The 21,526-nt window shown below is 35.1% G+C and overlaps 1 protein-coding gene across 1 annotated transcript; it reads left to right on the forward strand.

Moving 5' to 3' along the window:
• Positions 1 to 1,918: 1,918 nt before the first annotated feature.
• Positions 1,919 to 20,618, forward strand: DDX43 (DEAD-box helicase 43). The gene is made up of 16 exons (XM_032215178.1): positions 1,919 to 2,231; positions 4,454 to 4,509; positions 4,793 to 4,925; positions 5,239 to 5,373; positions 6,116 to 6,197; positions 8,617 to 8,773; positions 8,854 to 8,972; positions 9,337 to 9,447; positions 9,973 to 10,114; positions 12,471 to 12,571; positions 14,339 to 14,426; positions 14,972 to 15,099; positions 15,919 to 16,028; positions 17,423 to 17,561; positions 18,842 to 18,929; positions 20,490 to 20,618. The coding sequence occupies exons 1-16, from the start codon at positions 1,919 to 1,921 to the stop codon at positions 20,616 to 20,618; spliced, it is 2,031 nt and encodes a 676-aa protein (XP_032071069.1).
• The last annotated feature ends 908 nt before the right edge of the window (positions 20,619 to 21,526 follow it).

The raw sequence follows: 21,526 nt of genomic DNA on the forward strand, positions 1-21,526 counted from the left end.
GCAAAATGTAACTTATGACCGTTTTTCAGTTACCACCTTTGCAACAGCCCCCTGGTCATGTGATCAAAATTCAGATGCTTGGCAACTGGTTCATATTTATGACAGTTGAAGTGTCCCGGGGTCATGGATCATCTTTTGCAATCTTCTGACAAGCAAGGTCAATGGAGAAGCCAGATTCACTTAACAACCAGATTACTAACTTATCAACTGCAGTGATTCACTTAATAACCATGACAAGAAATGGGGCAAAACTCACTTAACAAATGTCTCACTTAACAGAAATTTTGGGTTCAATTGTGGTCATATGTCGAGGACTACCTTCAATGGCCTTGGTTGGATCCAGGACTGTAGCATCTTTTATATATACAGGACAGTCTTTCGCATCCCAGCAAAAATAAATAAATAAGGGAACCGAAGTCCCCAAACATCTAAGGCACATCAAATTTGAGAATGACTTTCTTAAAATACATCACACACATACAGATGAATGGATGGATGGAAAGATGGATGGATGGATGAAAGGAAGGAAGGAAGGAAGGAAAGATGGATGGATAGATAGAAGGAAGGAAAGATGGATGGATGGAAGAAAGGAAGGAAGGAAGGATGAATGGATGGATGGAAAGATGGATGGATGAATGGAAGGAAACATAGATGGATGGATGGAAGGAAAGATGGATGGATGGATGGAAGGAAGGAAATATGGAAGGAAGGAAGGAAGGAAGGAAGAAAGAAAGGAAGGATGAATGGATGAATGGATGGATGGATGGATGGATGGAAAGATGGATGGATGAATGGAAGGAAACATGGATGGATGGAAGGAAAGATGGATGGATGGATGGATGGAAGGAAGGAAATATGGAAGGAAGGAAGGAAGGAAGGAAGGATAGATAGATAGATAGATAGATAGATGATAGATAGATAGATAGATGATAGATAGATAGATAGATAGATAGATAGATAGATAGATAGATAGATAGATAGATAGATAGATAGATAGATAGATAGATAGTTTTTCCTACAGCAGAGTAACAGAAACATTCTCCACATATCTTGGACAAACACCTCTCCTCACCGGGTAGGAAATAAAAATAAAGGGGAGCCGTTATATAGATCCTCTTCAGTGGAAGGGGGGAAAAATCTCAATAATCTCGATTTTCTGCTTTCCAGAGATACCCCCCCTTTCCAGCCATCCTCCGGGCAAGTTTACTCGCGAGAAAAACCGCCTCACGTCCAATCAGATTTGTTCCCAGATGAACATTACCATTTTGCCATGTTTATGTTTGAGAGCAACGAAATTTCATTGTCATGTACGCCGATCAGTTACATTCAAAGTAACAACGAAGTTATTCTAAGTTTAGGCTTAAGCCTAAAAGCGAATCGTTCGCTTTTAGGCTTAAGACTAGTAGTGAAGAAGCCGAAACCAGGAAAAGAAATGCACGTGTCCCAATCCTGCACGTGGGGATCTATTCTGGAATTCAAACTTGCTTCGGAGCGAGGTGCACCTGGCATCCAAAGGTTTATTTTTACTGTTTTACGATAACTTCGGCGAAAACCCGACTTTCCACCCCCCACCATTACACCCCGTCCCAAACTTGATAAGAGCCGCCTTTAAGGCTACCCGGGAGGGGGGGGGGATTTGTTGAGGACTCAGAAAGTCCTCGACTTACGACCTAGCGGCCAGCAGCAAACATTCATTCAGCAATTTGGAGCCTCAGTGGGCTGGAGCCTCAGTGGGTGGGCGGAGCCTCAAAGGGCGGAGCGCTTCGGCCAATCCCCCGCCCACCCACTGAGGCGCCAGCCAATCAGAGCCGCCGCCGGCAAGCGAGCGCTAAAACTGCCTCGCGTGCAAAGTTAACCGGCGGCGAGTCGGGCTTCGGCTTTTCCCTCGCTCGAGTCATTTTATTCCCCCCCCCCCGCCATGTCTGACTGGGACACCGACGGCGAAGAGGAGCAGCCCCGCGCTAAGCTTCCCCCGACCGAATGGTATTCCTTGGGTGGGGCGGCGGGATCCTCGCGGGCTTTGGGTACCCGGCCTGTGGGGAACGAGAAAGAGGAAAGACGCGGCGGGGACAGATGGGGTTCGCGGCCGGCGTCTGCTCGCCAGTCTGGCACCTTGGAGTATCGGGCAAGAGGAGGAGGAGGAGGAAGAGGAGGACGAGGAGGAAGGCAGCGACCGGGATCGCCCCCGTTGTGCTTCCCGCTGGAGAATGCTCTCGTCGGCACCGTCATAGGTAAGTCAAGTTGTTATTGTGGTTTGCCGCCTTTTCAATAAATAAACTCAAGGCGGCGAATAGACCTAAATTCTCCCGTGGTCTTTTTTCCCCCCCGCACAACAACAACCCTGTGAGGTGCGTTGGGCTGAGGGGAGGAGTAACTGAATAAAGTCACTTAAGGCAGGGATCTCCAACCTTGGCCACTTGAAGACTTGTGGACTTCAACTCCCAGAATTCCTCAGCCAGCAAAGCTGGCTGAGGAATTCTGGGAGTTGAAGTTCACAACTCTTCAAGTGGCCAAGGTTTGGAGACCCCTGCCTTAAGGAATACGTAGAGGCACATTTCTAAACAGGACTGGTTGCAGCTAAATCTGTTAGGTCTAAAAATCTATCGAGTAAGTAAGTTCCTAGGTAAAATCGAGTTAACATGTCGGATTTAGCCATGATTTGTTCGTTTATTTTTTTAATTTGGAGCCATGGATCAGGCTGGGCAATGCCCTGAATCGAAGCCAAACACACCATGATGTCAGTATTATATACCTGGGCTGAATATGTTAACCCTCTCTTAAAATGAATGAACGCCGGTTTTTGCAGCAAGTTGTGGGTGAAAAGTTGGGTTTGGGTGGCTTCTTAAGCAGCTTTTCCTAACGTTAAGTCTTTGCTAGAGTTTGCCTTTCAATTTTTCTTGAAGTGCAATCGGGGGTTTGGGGGAACCTGAATTTTTTTTAAAAACATCTGGTGGTCGCTAAATTTAAGAAGCCTCCCTTAGTCGTGTGTGCCTCAAAACTTTTCTACTTACACGGCTTGCAAAGATTTATCTCCTAAAATTGCTTGTGATTTAGTTGATAAAAAGGTTAAGGAAGATATAAGTGCTGTAGAATAATGGCTAGCAAATGGATTTTATGTCTCCGGAATTAGCATAACTAGTAGGACATAGGTGAAGTGTGTGCATTTGTTGGAAGATGGATGCTACAATTTGCAATATATTGTAGGAAGAATCATAAGATAGTTTCATGCCCCCAGAGAAGGCAGAGAAAAACCATAGAAGTTAAAGCAATCTCTGCCTCCCAGACAGAATGGCCTCTGGTAACCCCAATTAGAAGACTGAGGCAGGCTGAATTGATAGGATTAAGGATTAAGTCAGTAAACACAAAGCCACACTGAATTTACATTTCCCCACCTTTCCCCAAGGCTAGCCTTGACCCTGAGCACCATCCAGAAAACTAGATAGGGACAATAAGAGCATAGAATCTAATCAGATAAACCCACCAGGCATCTCCATCTCCAAAAGGGTATAAAAACCACTCTACTTCCTATGATTGTCAGATGAACTGATGCTGTCTTCTGATTCCTAGATAAATGGAGACCACCTTTCCTGTAGCTTGTTGCCAAATTCATTTTAAATGCCCATGTATTTTAAAGAATCGTTTGTGCCTCATTGTTGAGTTGAAAGTGGTTTGAGTGACAATTTTCCAGGCCTGTGAGTGAGTAAGTGATCATAAGCTGTACCTGAGAACACACTTGTGTAACAAGTTGCCTTTATTTTTTTTAAAAGCAAACCTGATTCATCACAAAGCTTATTCGTTCTAGTGCTTATACATTCAATAACAGATCAAATTTCTGATAGTTGTCACTGAGCTCAAATTATCTGACTTTCATATCAAGAATAACATGAATCATAGGAAATTCATTTAGCCATTTTATATAAGTTGGCCTATTACTGCTGCAATAATTTTATAAATTTGAGTAGCTATTTTAAAAAGTAGCACTTTATTGTGTGTGAAGTAGGTTTTTTTTTGTTAACTATCAATGTTTTTAGCAGGAATTCTCATGGATTTAGGGAAAATCCATCTCAAGTAGAACATAATTTGGTAAAGCATACTGAGGTTATTTCAGGTAGTTTAAATTGTTTTGACATTACTTTCACATGGATGTGGTCACCCTGAGTCTTTAAGAATGAGTGGAATAAGGAAAAGAGGGAATATAGGAAAAGGATTGTTTTACTTCTATAATTATTTATCACTAAAATATCACTTGACATTGGAGAACAAGGAAAAATGATTGTGAAAAAGTATAACTTTTGAGAATTTTTAGTTGAAGTTTATTGGGGTGTTTTAATTGAATTGCAGACATTTGTTCTACTCTTGATTTTAAAAAGTTGCAATGTTGTCAATAGCAGAATGTATGTTAAAAGACTTGGCTTAAATTGTTTTGCATATGAATCTATTTATTTTACAACAGGTCGAGGTGGAACTAAAATTAAGGAGCTCGAAGAATCATCAGGTTGCAAAATACAGGTAAGATGTTCTAATTCTTACATGTCACAGTTTATTTGAGGTAAAATGTTTCAAGTAACTCCACAGTAACTTACTTTATGGTCAATCCTAATATCCTGTCACAGAGGAGAGAACTAAATGTATACATTTAAATAGTTTACTGTTAAATGATTCTTATGTGTGTAAATATTTTAACAATTATTTGTACATGTTTTAAGTCATTTATTTTAAATCACTACAGTTACAGTATATAGATTGCTTCATTTCTAACTTTTAATTCCTAATCTAAATACCTTGTGTTTAGGTTATAAAGGGAAATTATGAGGCTGAAATAAAGATATTTGGTGGAAAAGATAAACAAACCAAAGCTAAAATGCTAATTGATAATCTTATTGAAAAGTACAGTCAAACCAATACAGGAGAAAGAGGTAATAAAGGTAAGACTCTGAAATGTGGTGTGCGTGTTTATATGTAGGCATCTCAGAAAATTTAATTTATTGATTTAATAGTGAAAAAAATATTTGGTCACTTTTGATAAGTAGTAATACATTGAGAGCTTGCAAAACATATATAATAGTAGTGGATATAAAATTTCCACCCTTCTTAGGACTGTTCAATATTCATATATATATATATATATATATATATATAAGACTGTCCTCAGGTTAGGGTTAGATTTATCCTCATTTAAATTGCCTGGCAATCTGATAGGAAGCTTTTGATAACTGGAGCCTGATTTTGTTTTAACAGATTCCTGTAATATTGGAAATACTTCATACAGTCAAAGTGTGATTATAACTTCTGAAGTCAGTAATCCAAAACGATCAATTAACTGGGCCTCCCTTCGGGAAAACAAGGCTAAATATGAAGCCATGAAGTGGATAGGTAAGTGTAATAAGGTTTTTTTTTTAAAGAAATGATAGTAGCCTTCAAGGTAAATTATTTTATCAAAAGTCATTTGTTTTAAGATTTGGATAAACATACAGAAGTCACTCCTTCAGATAACCTGTCTCTTAAGCCTTTCAAGGTTTTAAAGGTCAAAAACAGCCCTTTGATACCCAATAGAAAGAGACCAGCAGTAAGCCTAGATCCGTAATGGCAAACCTATGCCACATTTGTTAGGGCACACAAGGAGTGTGTACCAGATGACTTCACCCTTCATTTTTGGCCATTTTTCACCCTCCGGAGGCTTCCCTGAAGCCTCTGGAGGAAGAAAAGCAACCCAACACGCAAACCGGAGGTTCGAGAACAGACTTCCGGTTTGTGCGTTGGGCCGTTTTTCTCCCTCCAGAAGCTTCAGGGAAGCCTCCTGGAGGGTCTCGAGGGGGGGGGAGAGCCATTTTCGCCCTCCCCAGGCTCCTAGAAAGCTTGTGAAGCCTGGGAAGAGTGAAAAATGGGTCTTTTCACCAAGGGTGAAAAGCGCGCCAAAAGCAGGGGAGGGTGGGGGTCACACGTATATTTATTATATTATTTTTTTGCAAGCCATATTAAAACAATATTTTCTCTATAAACAACCCTACTGTAGTTGTTAGATTTAAGTCATGAATAGAATTTATTTTTAAAACACTGTAAATTACAATGTGAAAAATGGAAGCTCTTGTAACAACTTTTCTATTATGTTTAACAGATTTGCCTCCACTTGAAAAGTGTTTTTACAAAGAAGCCCCAAATATCGCTCTTATGTCACAAGAAGAGGTTGATAAGTGGCGGTAAGAATTAGGATAAAGAAATTTATACTTTATATTTAACTGAGATCTTTTAGATATTTGGATCTGGAGCTGTCTACTAAATATTTAGTTAACATTTCAAAGGTATTGATGCATAATTATCATGAAATCAAAATGGGCCATTTCTATATTTCCAAAGATAGATATATGCGGTATAGTAAAATAGTTTGCATCTGTTGACTCTCCTTTTTGGCGAAGTATTGGCATGTGTACTATGTAACCTAAAAACTGTAGCCATGGAACAACCTTTTATTTATCAAATTTGTATGTTATGATTCTGATTAGGGTAGCTAATTAGACTAATTATTAAAGTTTACTGATAATGGTACCTAATAATACAGTTAATTTAAAGCATATTTATACATTCATATTATGTAGTCATAAGGACTAGATATCTAAGAAGCCAAAAATCACAATGATTTCCCTGGTGATTTAAAAGTTTCTGGAATGATAGTGTGCTAGTATGCAGTGTGGTTGTGGGTGTGGATAAGAAACAACGGATGGAAACTAATCAAAGGGAGATCCAAGATATTTGGAAGAAATATTTTGTGCAAAAAAGGTTTCCATTTGTTCATCAGAAATGAGTGAATCAACATACAGAAGTATTTTAAATATATTTTAGACTGAGAAGTTTTACTGGTAGGAATAACATTTTTTTTTTAGTTGAAGACAACTAAGGTATTCCTACCTTTTTAAGTGGGTTCAAATACCACTATATCAATAAAGCCATAATTTAATGATTCATCTTAAAAAGGAAATTATAAGAGATAACTGAATGTCCAAGTATCTTAATCACCAATACTAAAACATACTATTCAGGTTCTGGTATTTTGGACTGGAAAACCAAATTAGGAGATCTAGTAAATACCACTATATCCCAACCAAACCATTTGTTTGCAAAAGTTATATTTATTCTACATTTATCAAATTAAAATTTACATATTCACTGCCACTGTTGCTTCTCACAATTGTCTGATGGAATTTTAATTTTGTAATATTTTTCAATGTAGGCTGGCAAATAATTTTGATTTGAGGTCCCTGAGAGGGTTTGTGGGGACATCTCCCACCCGGGTATCCTAGGACCACTCTAGGGTATGCCAAACAAGTTGCTTTTCATAAAAGCTACAAAATATTGTTTCAAATTGTTTTCATCTAAGAAACATAACTATAACTATACTAGACCTTGATACTGAAAAACAACAGAAGCCCCAATAATTTAAAGATTTGATTTCAAAACTACGTATATTCTCAGTAAGAAAAGCTCACATATTAATTTATCCATAAAGGCCACTAGAGGCTGCTCTTGCACCATGCTAAAGGGAAGATTTTTTAAAATAAAAAAGTCTTATTTTTATATAATTAACCTTGTATCTGAATTGTTTACATCTTGGGGATCTATCATTTTTTAAAAAACTTGGTATTTTCAGGTTGACAGATCCTTATCTACTTAGATTCTTTAATTATGTTCTTTAGCTCTCCTACATTTCGGGAAAATGCTATTTTAGAATTACCTTGACTTTAGCTGAATATGTTCTTAATTGCTGAATGAGTTTTCAGCAGCACTACAAATTTTAACTCCAAATTAGAAACTTTTCTCATTTGTTAGAAACTATTTAGATTTTAACAGATTTTTATAGTAAATGAAAAAAATACCTTTGAAATTTTCATATTTCTGCCTTTGGATTAAATGGGCAGAGGGGAACAGGTTTTTTTTTTGTGATAATGAGTGTGTTTGAATCATTATTCTCTCACAGAGCAGACTACCAGATTAATTTTTATTGGTATGTTGAACACTGTTGATTGGCATAATCAGTATCATATGTTATTTGTTATATACGTAAATATAAGCTCTTAAGCAAACTTAAGATGAAAATTTCGGTTTTGGAGAACCATTTGCAGATGGCTCTGACAAAAATAGAACCTCTTAAATTACATATAAAGAGTTATTATAGATTTAATGGCTATAACCTTTCTAATAGTAAGTATAACACTGAGCAATCTATTATAAGAATAAACAATGTTTTCATTATGTATATTTTTTATTAGAATTCTTTTTAAAAACAAATGCTTTAAGCATCTGCACATAGAAGATGAATTTGCACTGATTAGCAGAACATTTCAGGGTAGAAGCATTCAGACATTTTGTTCTGTCCTCACCAACTATTGGTTTCAGAATATTTTTAAGGAATGTATAGAATTATATCTTATTTTAAAAGTATAAGACTAAAGCATAATAGTATTTAATTCATCCTTTCTTGTTGATTTTGATTATAAATCTTTATATAATTGTCCAGAATAAATTTGTGCATAAAATTTCCTAATCTGTCATAAACATATGATAGCACTCTTATCAAAAATTGATGTAAAACATTGTTTCTTTGACTTTGTTTTTTTATTTAAGAAAAGAAAACAATAGTATTTCGTGTGATGATCTGAAAGATGGTGAAAAACGTCGTATTCCTAATCCTGTTTGTAAGTTTGAAGATGCTTTTAAACATCATCCTGACATCATGGCAAATATAAAAAAAGTTGGTTTTGAGAAGCCTACTCCAATTCAGGTATTTCAGTTTTATTATCTAATTAGTATGAAACCATTTCTGTTTACATTTCAGCAAATTCACAGAAGTTTTTGTTTTAGTCACAGGCTTGGCCAATCATACTTCAAGGATTTGATCTCATTGGAATAGCACAGACGGGTACCGGAAAGACACTGGCATATTTAATGCCTGGATTCATTCATTTGGATTCACAACCGATGTAAGAACAAGATGAGATAAAACTTATTATATTGTAAAGTCAGATCCGGGGCCTGGGCCTTGAGTTTGACACCCCTGTCAAATTACTGTTGATAAGTCAGATAAAGTAGCTCTGCCTACCATGGGTTGAGAATGAGCCACTGACTCCGTCATGATCCAAAAATATAAGTAGCTTATAAATTCTGTATGCTTTTTTTTTACTTATTTCTTTCTACAGTTGTGTTTTGGAGTATGGCTTTACTGTAATCTGAATTAAAGGGACTGCCTGAAATTCTTAGGTGTCCTCTATTCTTTCCATTGTCACTAAGTCTCTTTTCTGAGGATTTCCTCAGGTTGATTGTCTAAAGAAGTTGTACTTTTTTCAGTTCTAGAGAAAAACGCAATGGACCAGGGATGCTGGTTCTCATTCCAACTCGAGAACTGGCCCTTCAAGTTGAAGCAGAGTGCTTAAAATATTCTTATAAAGGAATTAAAAGGTACTAATCTACATTCTCTTATTTGGCAGGTTTTAGGTGTGTTTTTTCTGAACCTGTAGCATAATTTGGCTAAAAGGTTAAGTTGTATTCTAAAGTCATATTGATCTTATTTTGATATGCAGAGTGATTATAACTAACCAACATCTAGCAACTATTGGCAGTATATTCAAAACTATTAGGAAAAGCAGAATAGACAATCAAGAACAGACCTTGAATTTCTTTTCCATCACCCTATAAACCTTTCTTATGTGTAATGTTGTATTCTTAGATCTAATTTAAAGAAGCCCCTATGTTAATTAAATCAGCAATATGTTGGAAAAAACAACACTCCAGTTAGTGATACATTTTAAACACATTTTTTCAGATAAGCGATATTTTTGGGGTTGTTCAAATGTTTCTTTTGCTATTATTTAGGAAAGTAAAACATTATGAAAGTCTTTATAAAATTTGTGAAGATTGTAAAATATTAAAATACATAGTAGCATGTCAGTTCAGTTCTAAATGCTGAATCAACATTCTTCCTAGCATATGTATATACGGTGGTGGAGACCGAAAAGGACAAATTAATACGGTTACCAAAGGCGTAGACATTGTTATTGCTACTCCTGGCAGATTGCATGACCTGCAAATGAACAGTTTCATAAATCTGAAAAGCATAACATATTTGGTAAGTGGTCACCACTATGTATAAGATGGGAATGTTAAAATATTCATATGTTGATAACTGGCTGGAACACCTTCTAAGTCTATTTGTTACTATGTTCCCCTCCAGTTTCCTTTTAAATAGTGAGATAAAGATTACATAACTATGGGCATGTTCAATTTACACTTATTTACTGAGATGAAAATGAATTCCTGTGCATTTTTCCTAAAGCTGTTCTCCCTACCAGCCCAAACCACTTTGGCTACTGTTTCCTTCTTTTTATGTGCGGGTGAGTGCAACTTTGGTTATAAACAGAAGTAAAATTCAATTAAATAGTAAACGCAGACTGGAAACAAAACATTGTCATCTGTTCAGTGTTTTGACCAGTTTAGCTATGCTTTCTTCCAGAGTTTGCAGTACCATTTTGTCTTCATTTTTCTGGTCTGATTTTTTTTTGTCCCTTATGCCCTTAATTTTCTATTATCTTTGGAAATTGTTTTGTAAAGATGCGGTTTTGACTATAAAACCACACACAGAGATCTGTGTTACCAGTGGTACAAACAGATAACATATTCATTTAAAGCTATCTTATGTTTATTTTGTGGCATATATTGCTACTAATTATCAGAAGAGTAAAATCTCTGGTCCTGGTGATCAACCCAAATCTAACAGTAGCTAATGCCTTTTTGCTTGTTAAGTCTATTCTGCTGGTAGGTCTTCCAGATATTAGACAGATAGACAGACAGATACATACATACATTTGTGTGACATTTATACAACATGCCTCAACTGCAGTCTTTTTGGTTTGTGGACACAAATAGAATTCATAGAATGTGTCATGGTGCAATTCATAAAAATGGTATCATGACATGTTTTCGACTCTCATTACTCTGCCTTATATAAAAGATCAAAAAATAATAAGCTGCAGATCGCAAGATTGAATTGAAAAAACAGATAAATATGTAAGTTTTCCCTTCTTTCCATATTATGATATGTGAAAAAAGAAGTAATTCTAATATAAACAGACCATAATCCAGGAACAATCCTATAGGAAAGAAGAAAGCACTGAAATAACAATTTTTTTGTGCCGCTTGAAACACAAAGTAGGAAAGCCTACTGAATAAAACCTTCATCAAATGTACCTACTGTTTTTGAATGTTAATATAATAATATAAAAATAATTTATTCACTTGCTCAAAGACCAAAAGATCAGATACAGTGTAGTCCAGTAAAGCAGAGTAAGACCGCTAACAAACTTTTAGGGCAAAAGTAATCAGATAATACTTGTCTAAGACCAGATTCAAACCCAGCCCTTTCAAACCACAATCCAACATGAACAAAATTTGATAAACTCTCCTGGAAATTTCTGTAGTCAGTCTCCTAATTTTTTTTTTAAAAAAACACACTCCTGTTCAGACTAACTTATATATTTAGTTAATAACGGTTATTAAATTGGATTGTCAGATGTGGTACAAGAAGTGAAGCCGTCCTAACAAACCTGTCTGAACAAGGTGCTTCTGACATGAAATGTTATTCAAATGGCGATCATGTGACAGTTGGTCACGGGTACCATGCAGGATTCGCCTAATGATTCCAATTGGGACTGCCGTTGTAAATTGACATGGTCACGTGATAACATGCTTTATAACTGCATCACTTAACTATGTAATGAGTTAGTTGAATTTTTAGCAGATATATAGTTACATATCAAAGCTAAAACTGGTAACAGTATTACCTATGAAAATAACAAGCACTCTTTGATATTATGTAAAGGGCCCTCCAGGTTTTTTAAAGTGAGGATGAGATGTAATGTGGTAATAAAGAATCTGTTCCTCCAGTAGATGCTGACAATTAGAAAAATTGAATTCAGCCCTTTGTGATGTTTGAGTGATAAACTATCTTAAAATGTGACAGCACTGAGTGCTTTCTCCCAGGTTATATTCCAACAGCAGGAGAAAACTGGAAGGAGGAATTTGAAAAGAGAGAGGCACAGAATCCAAGCTAGAGAATACCTGCACCTAACAGGGAAAGAGGGCTAGGAATGACTTAAGGGCTGATGTAGTGTCGTATTGATGGAATGTAATTCATTTATTAAAGCATTTTAAAAAGTCAGTGTATTTCTTTGGCCCTGTTATACAAATGTCTAGTCTATTCTCTAACATGCCCATATTCTACCCAGAGTTTAAGGACTTTACAAATACTAACACGACATTACTGGTGATAGCAGAGCCAAAGAATAATAACAGAATCCCTGCAACAAAGAACACATGCAACTAACTCAGATAACGTATGCACTAAAATAAATATTTTAGATTGTTATATCAAATGTCAGTTCATTGTGTACATTGAAATCAACAGTACTTATCCATATTTTTCATAGGTATTGGATGAAGCAGACAGAATGTTGGATATGGGTTTTGAGCCTCAAATAATGAAGATTTTGTTAGATGTACGTCCTGATAGACAAACAGTTATGACCAGGTACTGTAATATACTTGTTTTGATGGATATTGCCTAAATATGTGCTATGCAGAAAATGGATAATTTGTTTTATATCACATTTAAATTGGAAACAGAGAGCCTTTGTCACATCTAGAAAGAATATTTGACACCATGTGGTTGTTTCCTTACCTAGGGAATAGAATTCTTTATTGGCCAAGTTTGATCATACACACAAGAAATTTGTCTCGGATTCATAAGGTCACAATGTACATATAAATAGCAAGCAACAGGTCATATATCATAGATTATAGTTACAGTCATTAATCATGAGATACAACAAGTGATAATCATAGATAGCAATAGGAGAAGGATAATATCAATACAGCCCTAGTACAGGGGGTAAATATCTTTAAGCCTAAGACAGTACGATGTGAATTAGGTATTCAGCAAGGTAATGGCACAATTTGTCTAATTGTTTTTGCATGCAATGCCCAATAATGGCACATAGAGGAGAGAATTGAAAGAGTTTATGTCTATGATGTGAGGGGTCTGTTGTTATTTTCTCAGACCTCTTTCTGGTTCATGCAGTCTACAGATCCTCAATGGAAGGCAGGCTGGTTGCAATTGTTGTTTCTGCAGTTCTAACTATCCATTGAAGTCTGTTATTACAGTAATATCTATTAGATCATTTTTATTTGTTATTATTCACATTTCTGAACCATCCATCTGCCTCAAAGAGGGGCTCTCATATCCACTATCTTCACATTAGGCAAATCAGTCAGCATATTGTCTGCATATCTGTTTTAAACACTTCTCTCTATAGTTCTTATTACTAAATTGTCAGTAGCAAGTGCTTCCTTCTGACCCCAACCCCCTCTGAAGGTATATCAGACAGGGAAAGTATGTTGCATACACTTTTGGTGAAAGGATTCCAACTTGTCAGTCTAGTTAAAAAGACCCTTCCTCTGCCGTTGCCTTTGGAATATTCTTCTCCTGGAAGTAAGACAGACAGATTTATTCTCCTGGCTTCCAAAAAGGAATTAAGACATGGATGGCTCTGTGGCCTTGTGTGGGGAGCCCAGAGAAGCATGCAGCCATGAATGAGGTTGATTAGTCCCCTGAAATCCCTCCCTTTGCCTTGCCTCTTAATTTTTTTTATTTTTTAAAAAAACGTTTATTTATGCTATTTTATATTTTAACATTTTATTATATATCATGTAAATCCCCTCTTTGAGGGAGATGGGCAATACAGAAATGTGAAAAAATAAATTAATTAATAAAATAAAGGTCTCATTTGTGCTAACATAAATTAGCTTTTGAATTATCTGAGCCCATTTGCATTTCAACTTTACAATTCAATACTGAGTGTTATGTATTGCCCAAAATTACATAGTAAACTTAATGACACAGAAATACGATACCACCATTCTCCTTCCATGGTGAAAGAGGGTCTTATTACAAAGGAAATAACATTGCTCAGGAAGTGACAAATTAACTCATCTCAGAAATGAACCATTTTAATCTCTTTGAAAGAAATATTGGAAATTAAATCAGATTTTTTTTATAAATGCAAAGAATGAATGCATGGAAGAAAACGTTTATGAGATGGAAGGATGCTAGATGCCGTGACATGGAACAAAAAAGTTAAACAAATAGCAATGAAATCCTTGTTTTGGGGGGGGGGGGGGTTAAGGCAAGTTTTAAATGCAGCTGGGTTGATAAGTTTTTTTATAGAAATAGCAAGATAATTAGAGTAGGAGAAATAATCTTAAATTTAAAAAAAACATTTTATTTTAATTCCACTAGTGCTACATGGCCAGATGGTGTCCGCCGCCTTGCAAAATCATATCTGAAAGATCCAATGATTGTATACGTTGGAACTCTAGATTTAGCGGTGAGTTGTGCTGAGCATTAATATTGTACATAGCCATAATTAATATAAACCAAAATGTCTGATCTTACTATGCATATGTGAAAAATGACTGTTTGAGAAAGTGAGAATAACCCAAAATAATATACTGATATCCCACTTAAAGAAGAATACACTAAAAGGAAATTTTCAAAGTGAAAAAGTTTCAAATTAGATAACCTAAACTTTCCTTTAAGTTTCATAATTTTGTTTTTTCCCATTTTGCTGAAGTTTGACTGCATGCAATAATGTCATTTCACTTGTCAATTGCTCACAAGTTTAAGTTGTTGAGTAATTTCACTACTAATGATATATATATATATAAAATAATTATTTAAAATATAGTCCTTCAGGAATGTCCTGTCATTTCTTAACAGCATGCATATTATTCAGAAGTCTTTTAAATATTCTACTTTGTTTTCACATTATCTGAGTATTTACAATTCTTACGGCATAAGAAGCCTTGACAATATATGCCACAAGCCATTACTTTTCAGTCACATTTCCTTGTCACAAACTTTGTTTTACAGGCAGTCAATACTGTAGAGCAGAAGATTATTGTTATTCCAGAAGAAGAAAAAAGAGATTTCACACATAATTTCGTTGATACTATGAAGTCTGATGAGAAGGCCATCATTTTTGTGGGAAAGAAACTTACGTATGTAGAAAATCTTAACACAAATGAGCTTAAATTGTAACAATCATTCTGTCTATTCCAGTATTATTTGCTCTCCTTTTTACCACTTCAAACTTTTTTTCACCCTTTCTCTTTACAATACTAATAATGGTAGAACTGACATTTGGGAATGAACTTTTTCTTAACAGTCAAAAACAATTACATTAGAAAAAAATTGTTTCCAAATATCAAAATTTAAACCATCTTAATTTAAAAATATTTAACAATACAATATGCTCATTAAACATTGAACATAGTGGGACATAATTAGGATATTGTTATGAGTCAGCTAGCATGCTACAAAAAAGAAAGGTTTTTTTTAATACATCATTATCTCCATCATACTGTTACTAAATAATTACTGAATTATTCAGTTAATTTAATTAGTTAATTAGCATTAAGTAAGTTACTGAATATAGCTCCAATTCTAATAAATTTGTCAATGTGGATATTTTCTAGGTGTAGCATTTTATTCTCTGACATTTGTAGTATGAATTATATTTCAATTCTGCCACACATCTTCTATATTTTTCAACCTCTGATTGTTTAGTGATACCACCCCCTAAAATTATCTCCAGGATATCCATCTTGTGATTTTTTTTTAAAAGGAATCGTTTGAATAAATTAATAAAAAGTAAACTTTAGTATTAGAGTATGAATATTTAGGAAACAAAATAAATCATCTGGCATATATGATGCCTGATATAAATTTGAATGTTTATTCTAACTATTCTGTAAATGATACATTAATTGGATTAAAAACCTTTATGTATTAGCTTTGCTTTTAATTTTTTTCAAAAGGGCTGATGACATTTCAAGTGATTTTGGACTTCGGGGAATTCCTGTTCAATCTTTACATGGCAACAGAGAACAGTGTGATCGTGAACAAGCTTTGGACGATTTCAAAAAAGGTGATCATAATTAGTTAATTTAACATAATGTTATGTAATAAGCAAAATACATTAACTCAAATTCAGATCTTTATTACAGGGTTTGAACAACTAGGAAAGATTTCAACAGAATTAATAGTAAAATCCAAGTTAAAAACTGATGTTAAAATTACACAAATGCTGGGATTCCATGTAATGTTAAACAACTTGTGAAATAAATTGTATACTAAGCAGGACTGATCTTTTCATATTAAATGGTACTATTGATGGGGACAGGGCCATGCATTTTTATTTTTAGGCCAGATCTAATTTAAATATAATCAATAACATCACAGATTTGAGACACCTTTTAAGAAATAAGACACATCTCATAATAGTGGGTTTCCTGGATAGCATATATCTACAAAAAGATATTATACAAAATGTTTGCCCCATACTGGCCAAATCAGATATCAGCCCATCTGCAATGAGTGAATCTCTAGTCAAGTATTTAATTCTGATCAGCCACTGTACCTCACTCATCAATTATAAGTATAATCTTTATTGTCATTGTACTTAAATGCAACGAAATTGATTTAGTATGAATCTTTCCAATGTACAGTTATTTTAGCCATTACTAGAACCTAAATAATATTTGTAGACAAGCCCTGTTAAGGATGCAGTATGAAATCTGAAAAACTTAGGTTTGCCTCATGGTAAGGCCAGCCCTGATAGCATGTTAGTTAGATGTGTTAATGGACTCTGTTCTCTTCACTCAAGTGAGTTTTACAAAATGTTCTTACAGCACAAATGGTTTCTCCCCTCCTCCAAAAAGTCTCTGTTTTTCATTTGTCATACTTCTTTCTGTGTCTCCCTCCCTTCCACCCCCTGCTGCTACTTCAGTGGAGCATTGTTTCCATACTATGGATATTAGACAGTCACATTCTACATTAACCAAATTGCATCCTTTTAAATCAATTTGTACTTTTTTCATTTTGTTGGGAGAATTTTCCTGAGTTCCGAGCTGAGAAAGGAAAGGGCAATCTCCCTGGGGGAATGTAAGTTGCGAGTAGTCAAGACACATAGACTGGCCTCCCTCCCTCTTCTTCTCTTTCTCCATCCCTCTCTCCATCCCTCTTTTATCTTATTCCACTGTTACTTACTTGTAACTGGTTCTTTTAATGTTTGCAAATTCATTCAACGTGGCCATCTTGACTTTGATTATAATTTGTTTCAAATGTGATCCACTTGGGATTGACAATTGAGAGAATTGGCGAGGTCTGTCCCTCAAACTGTGTATATAAGAGGCAAATACTAAGGGTCTCAAGTGGGAATAGATTTCTATAAGTACCAACTGCTGGAAAAACTACAGATAAGTAACACTTCATTCAGATGCATTGTGAAAAATTGACCAGTTTTTATTTTGCTTGTTCTAGGCAAAGTTCGTGTATTGATAGCGACAGATTTGGCTTCACGTGGACTTGATGTACATGATATTACGCATGTCTTTAATTTTGATTTCCCTCGTAACATTGAAGAATATGTTCATAGAGTGGGCCGTACTGGACGAGCTGGGTAAGCCAAATTTTAAACAGTTTCCATGTTACCAAGTAGAAAATATGAGTGTTTTCTTCAGTATATTCTTGTGTCTTATATCAGATGCATTAAAGTACAGGGAAATGCAGTAGTCTCTCCCCAACAGCGGAACAGATTTCTTTTTTTCCTGTTAAAAAATAATTTATTCCAAAGAGTTTCTTAAGGAAATGAGAGGAGAAAGAAAACACATTCATATGTTAGTATACTTTTATATATATTGGGTATTGGACTTTCCTGCCAGTCAGGTTTTTTTCTCAGAATTAAAGATCCTGCTGTAAGTAGAGGGGGCACAATGGCTCAGTAGTTAAAGATGCTGAACTTGTCATATGGAAAGCTGACAGCCTGGGTTCAAGATCTGAGCACTGCACAACGGGGTGAGCTCCCATTATTTGCCCCAGCTCTTGCCCACCTAGCAATTTGAAAGCATGCAAATGCAAGTAAATAAATATGTACCACTGAAGTGGAAAGGCAACTGCTGATCACATGACCATGGAAATACCTTTGGAAAATGCTGGCTCCCTTGGCTAAGGAACAGCGATGGGCACTGAACCCCAAAAGTCAGACACAACTGAATAGGGGAAACCTTTACCTTTGTAAATAAATTGGGCTATGTCAGAAAGGAACAGAAGAAGATGGATTGCTTTTTTGTAAACTCCATTTTTACCCACTCTTAACTAATTACTTGGAGCTTCAAGGCTCTAAATGGCAACCTGTTCTATAGCTGTCCCATCATTAAAGGTCTCCAAAATACCATTTACTCCAGAATGTTCATCTTCATTACCCACTCGGGCAGAGATGCCATTTTGTTTCTCCCCCTCCCCCTCCCCATATTTTGAATGTTGATAGTCCTATTTAAAAAAATGGAGCTATCCATTTGATGTTTGGCAGACATGCATCCTTTTTAGCTGTAAGGCACTGTTTTTCTGTTTATGCACAGGATAAATTATAAAGATAGCATGTATATTTTCCTCCCGCCATAATCTGCTTAACTGCTATTTGAAGAGAAGTTTGATATTTACCACTTGTGCCATTTCAATCATTCAGAAAGGAGCAATCAGTTTTTATGCAGAATGTGGATTTAAAAATGGAACATTTTAATAAATTATCAATATAGATCTACAAAAAGGAGCCTCTTACAGAAATATTAAACCCCATTTTATTTGGGGGGAAAAGTTTGTATTGGTGTTAAGCAAAAATTTCTTTTAAAGAAAACCCAGATATGAGCTATTTATTTATTTATTTATTTTGCTTTTACATAGACGCAAAGGAGAAGCTATAACGCTTGTCACACGGAGTGACTGGCGAATTGCATCCGACTTGATTGACATTTTAAAAAGAGGAAACCAGGTAACATTATAACTAAGCTTGTTGCTACTTTTTTTCCTGTTGTTCCTTTTACCCTTATTTGATTAAAGTAATATAAAACATTAAATACACATTTAAATTGATTTTAAAAATTTTATTTTGACTAGTTTATATTATATGCATAGCCTCTTATTGCCTGTAATTTCAAGTAACTTAAATAAAATGTCTTTGGAAGAAGCATAAATTAAAAGCTAGGTGATAAAATTAATTACAACAAAACGTTTAAAATGAACATTAAAAGTCATTAAAGACAATTGAGAACAACATATATGTTACCTGCTATCTTAACTAAACAGCTACAGATATGTATGAAGTGTGCCTCAAAGTGTATGGGTCCCATATAATTATCCTTGATGGTATTATACAAAAACACCCAGAGTAAGATTTTTTAAATATCATTTAAATATCATGTAGAACAGAATGAGCAACTGGTGGAGGGAAGGACAAGGACTAAGATGTGTGAGGCCATGGTATACATGGGGTGGGTGAGGTGTTGGAGGTCAGTTCCTAAAGATTTTGAATCATTTTCATTGAAAGAAGCCTATTTCAGAGTTTACACTGTAATTTCCATGTTTCTTGTTGAAAAGGTAAAAAAGAGACTGTGCATCAATTTCTGATAACCCTGAATAGATGTGGTTTGGGCAGCCACAAAAAGGGCCTATCAGATTTTATATTTGTGAATGTAGAATAAATGGTAACTTAAAATCACCTGAGATTATTAAAATCTCAAAGCGTTTCTTATCACTTAGCTGAATAAAAATCTAGTTGGATAGTTCTAAATTTGAACTAGAATAGCTTGAGGTTAAAATCTGTTGCTGCTACAAAATGTGTGTTAATTTGCTGTTTGTTTATTTAAGTGCTAGGTTATAGTTTTGAGCTTATTTTTATATTATATTGTTTAAAATTGTGATAGGCTTTTTTGCAAATTTTAGTATAAAGCTTAATCACAAATCGTTACCAAATATTTTCATATTCACTACAAATTGCAGTGTTACATTATAACACTTTATACTTACAGTAACATGAATTTCCTGGTTTAAATATATTGTTTCCACAAATGGAAGATAATTTGTTCCATCAAATTTTCCTCTCCTACCCCTGTAGCCTTGAATTGTCTCCACAAAATATCACAGGAGGAAATTGTTCAAAAGTTAGAAGGAACTTAGATAATGGATTTATATTTCTGAGTTCAAAAATCTTCTGATATAGCCAATAAGTTCAGTACACTCCATGTTCTCCAGAAAGACCTCCAAAACACAAAATGCTTTTCTTAAGATACAATTTTTTAAAAAGATGACTGGTATCAAACTGATTTCTGTTTTTGCAACTACTGAAGAGCTCTTCTACAATGTGCATGCTTAGGAGTAAATGCTAAAATCTAATATAACAATGCAAACAGGATTATTAATCTATTAGAAGATATAGTATTTATAAAAATATATTACAAAAAATGTTTTATAGAATATTTTCATGATTTTTTTATAGTTTATAGAAATTGAAAATGTAATAATAGCTAATTGTTGGTTTATCTAACTTTAATAGGTGATTCCTGAAGAACTCATTTTGATGGCTGAAAGATATAAGCAATTCCGCTTGAAAAAGGACATCGAAAATGGTTTAGGAAGGTCACGGGGGCGACCACAGAAAGGTTTCCAGACTACCTGGAAATAGTATAGTGCCTATGGAAAATTCAGTAAAATGACTTGTGTGCTATTACAACAACAACAAAAGTATGAAGCCTGATTTTCTTCAAGAAAGGTGCTTTTTCAGTCTTTCTCAGACTCTATTTGATACCAGATTTAAAACAACTTAATGTCCTCTGTTCTGCTTTGAATTCTGTGATACTATGATGACTATTTTGGAAAAAAAATTTGAGAATAAAAATCCTTTGTAGCATACTCTGGAATTTATTTGATCACATCGTCTCCCTTTGGCAGAGAATATTAAAAAGCATTTCTCCTCTTTAAATACCAGCCATAAATTATGGTGCCTTGTAATTGGTTTAAGATTGCCTCATCTGCCTTGTAAACTACTCATGCTTTTGATTTAAAAAGTAATGTCAGATTAAGGACTAGTAGAACGTGTTCTCTTAGTTCAGTTGCTCATGACCGGGGGGGGGGGGGGGTGTTTTTTTTTTTTTTTTTGGTGCAAAAACTGAACAAGAAAAGTTTCCCCAATCTTTAAATAAGTTTTTTATTTCAAGAGTTCTGTGATCAGACAGGTCTTCTAATTTTGATGTTTGGGTAGAAAACCAGGAGTATCGTTTACCAGAAGAAGCTAGATTTCACATACTCTCCTGGAGAAAGGAATAAGCCAGGACTAGTCTCATGCCAAAACAAAGCTTTACATATTTCTCTTATAATAGAAGAAAGTAGGCGGGAAAGATGAGAATGGGGATTGGAAGAGAAAGGGGGGAAAAGACAACAGTAGCAATGAGAGAACAATGTAATCAAGCCTATCATTTTTAATAAGAATGATTGGAAATGAAGAGACTTACAGAATAACAGTTGGAAGGGCATTGTCTATCTTCTAGTTTAACAACTTGATTCAGCCAAAACCGTTCATTACTGCTGCCCAAA

The sequence above is a fragment of the Thamnophis elegans genome, chromosome 4 (genome assembly GCF_009769535.1).
Source record: "Thamnophis elegans isolate rThaEle1 chromosome 4, rThaEle1.pri, whole genome shotgun sequence".
Taxonomy (NCBI): Eukaryota; Metazoa; Chordata; class Lepidosauria; order Squamata; family Colubridae; genus Thamnophis; species Thamnophis elegans.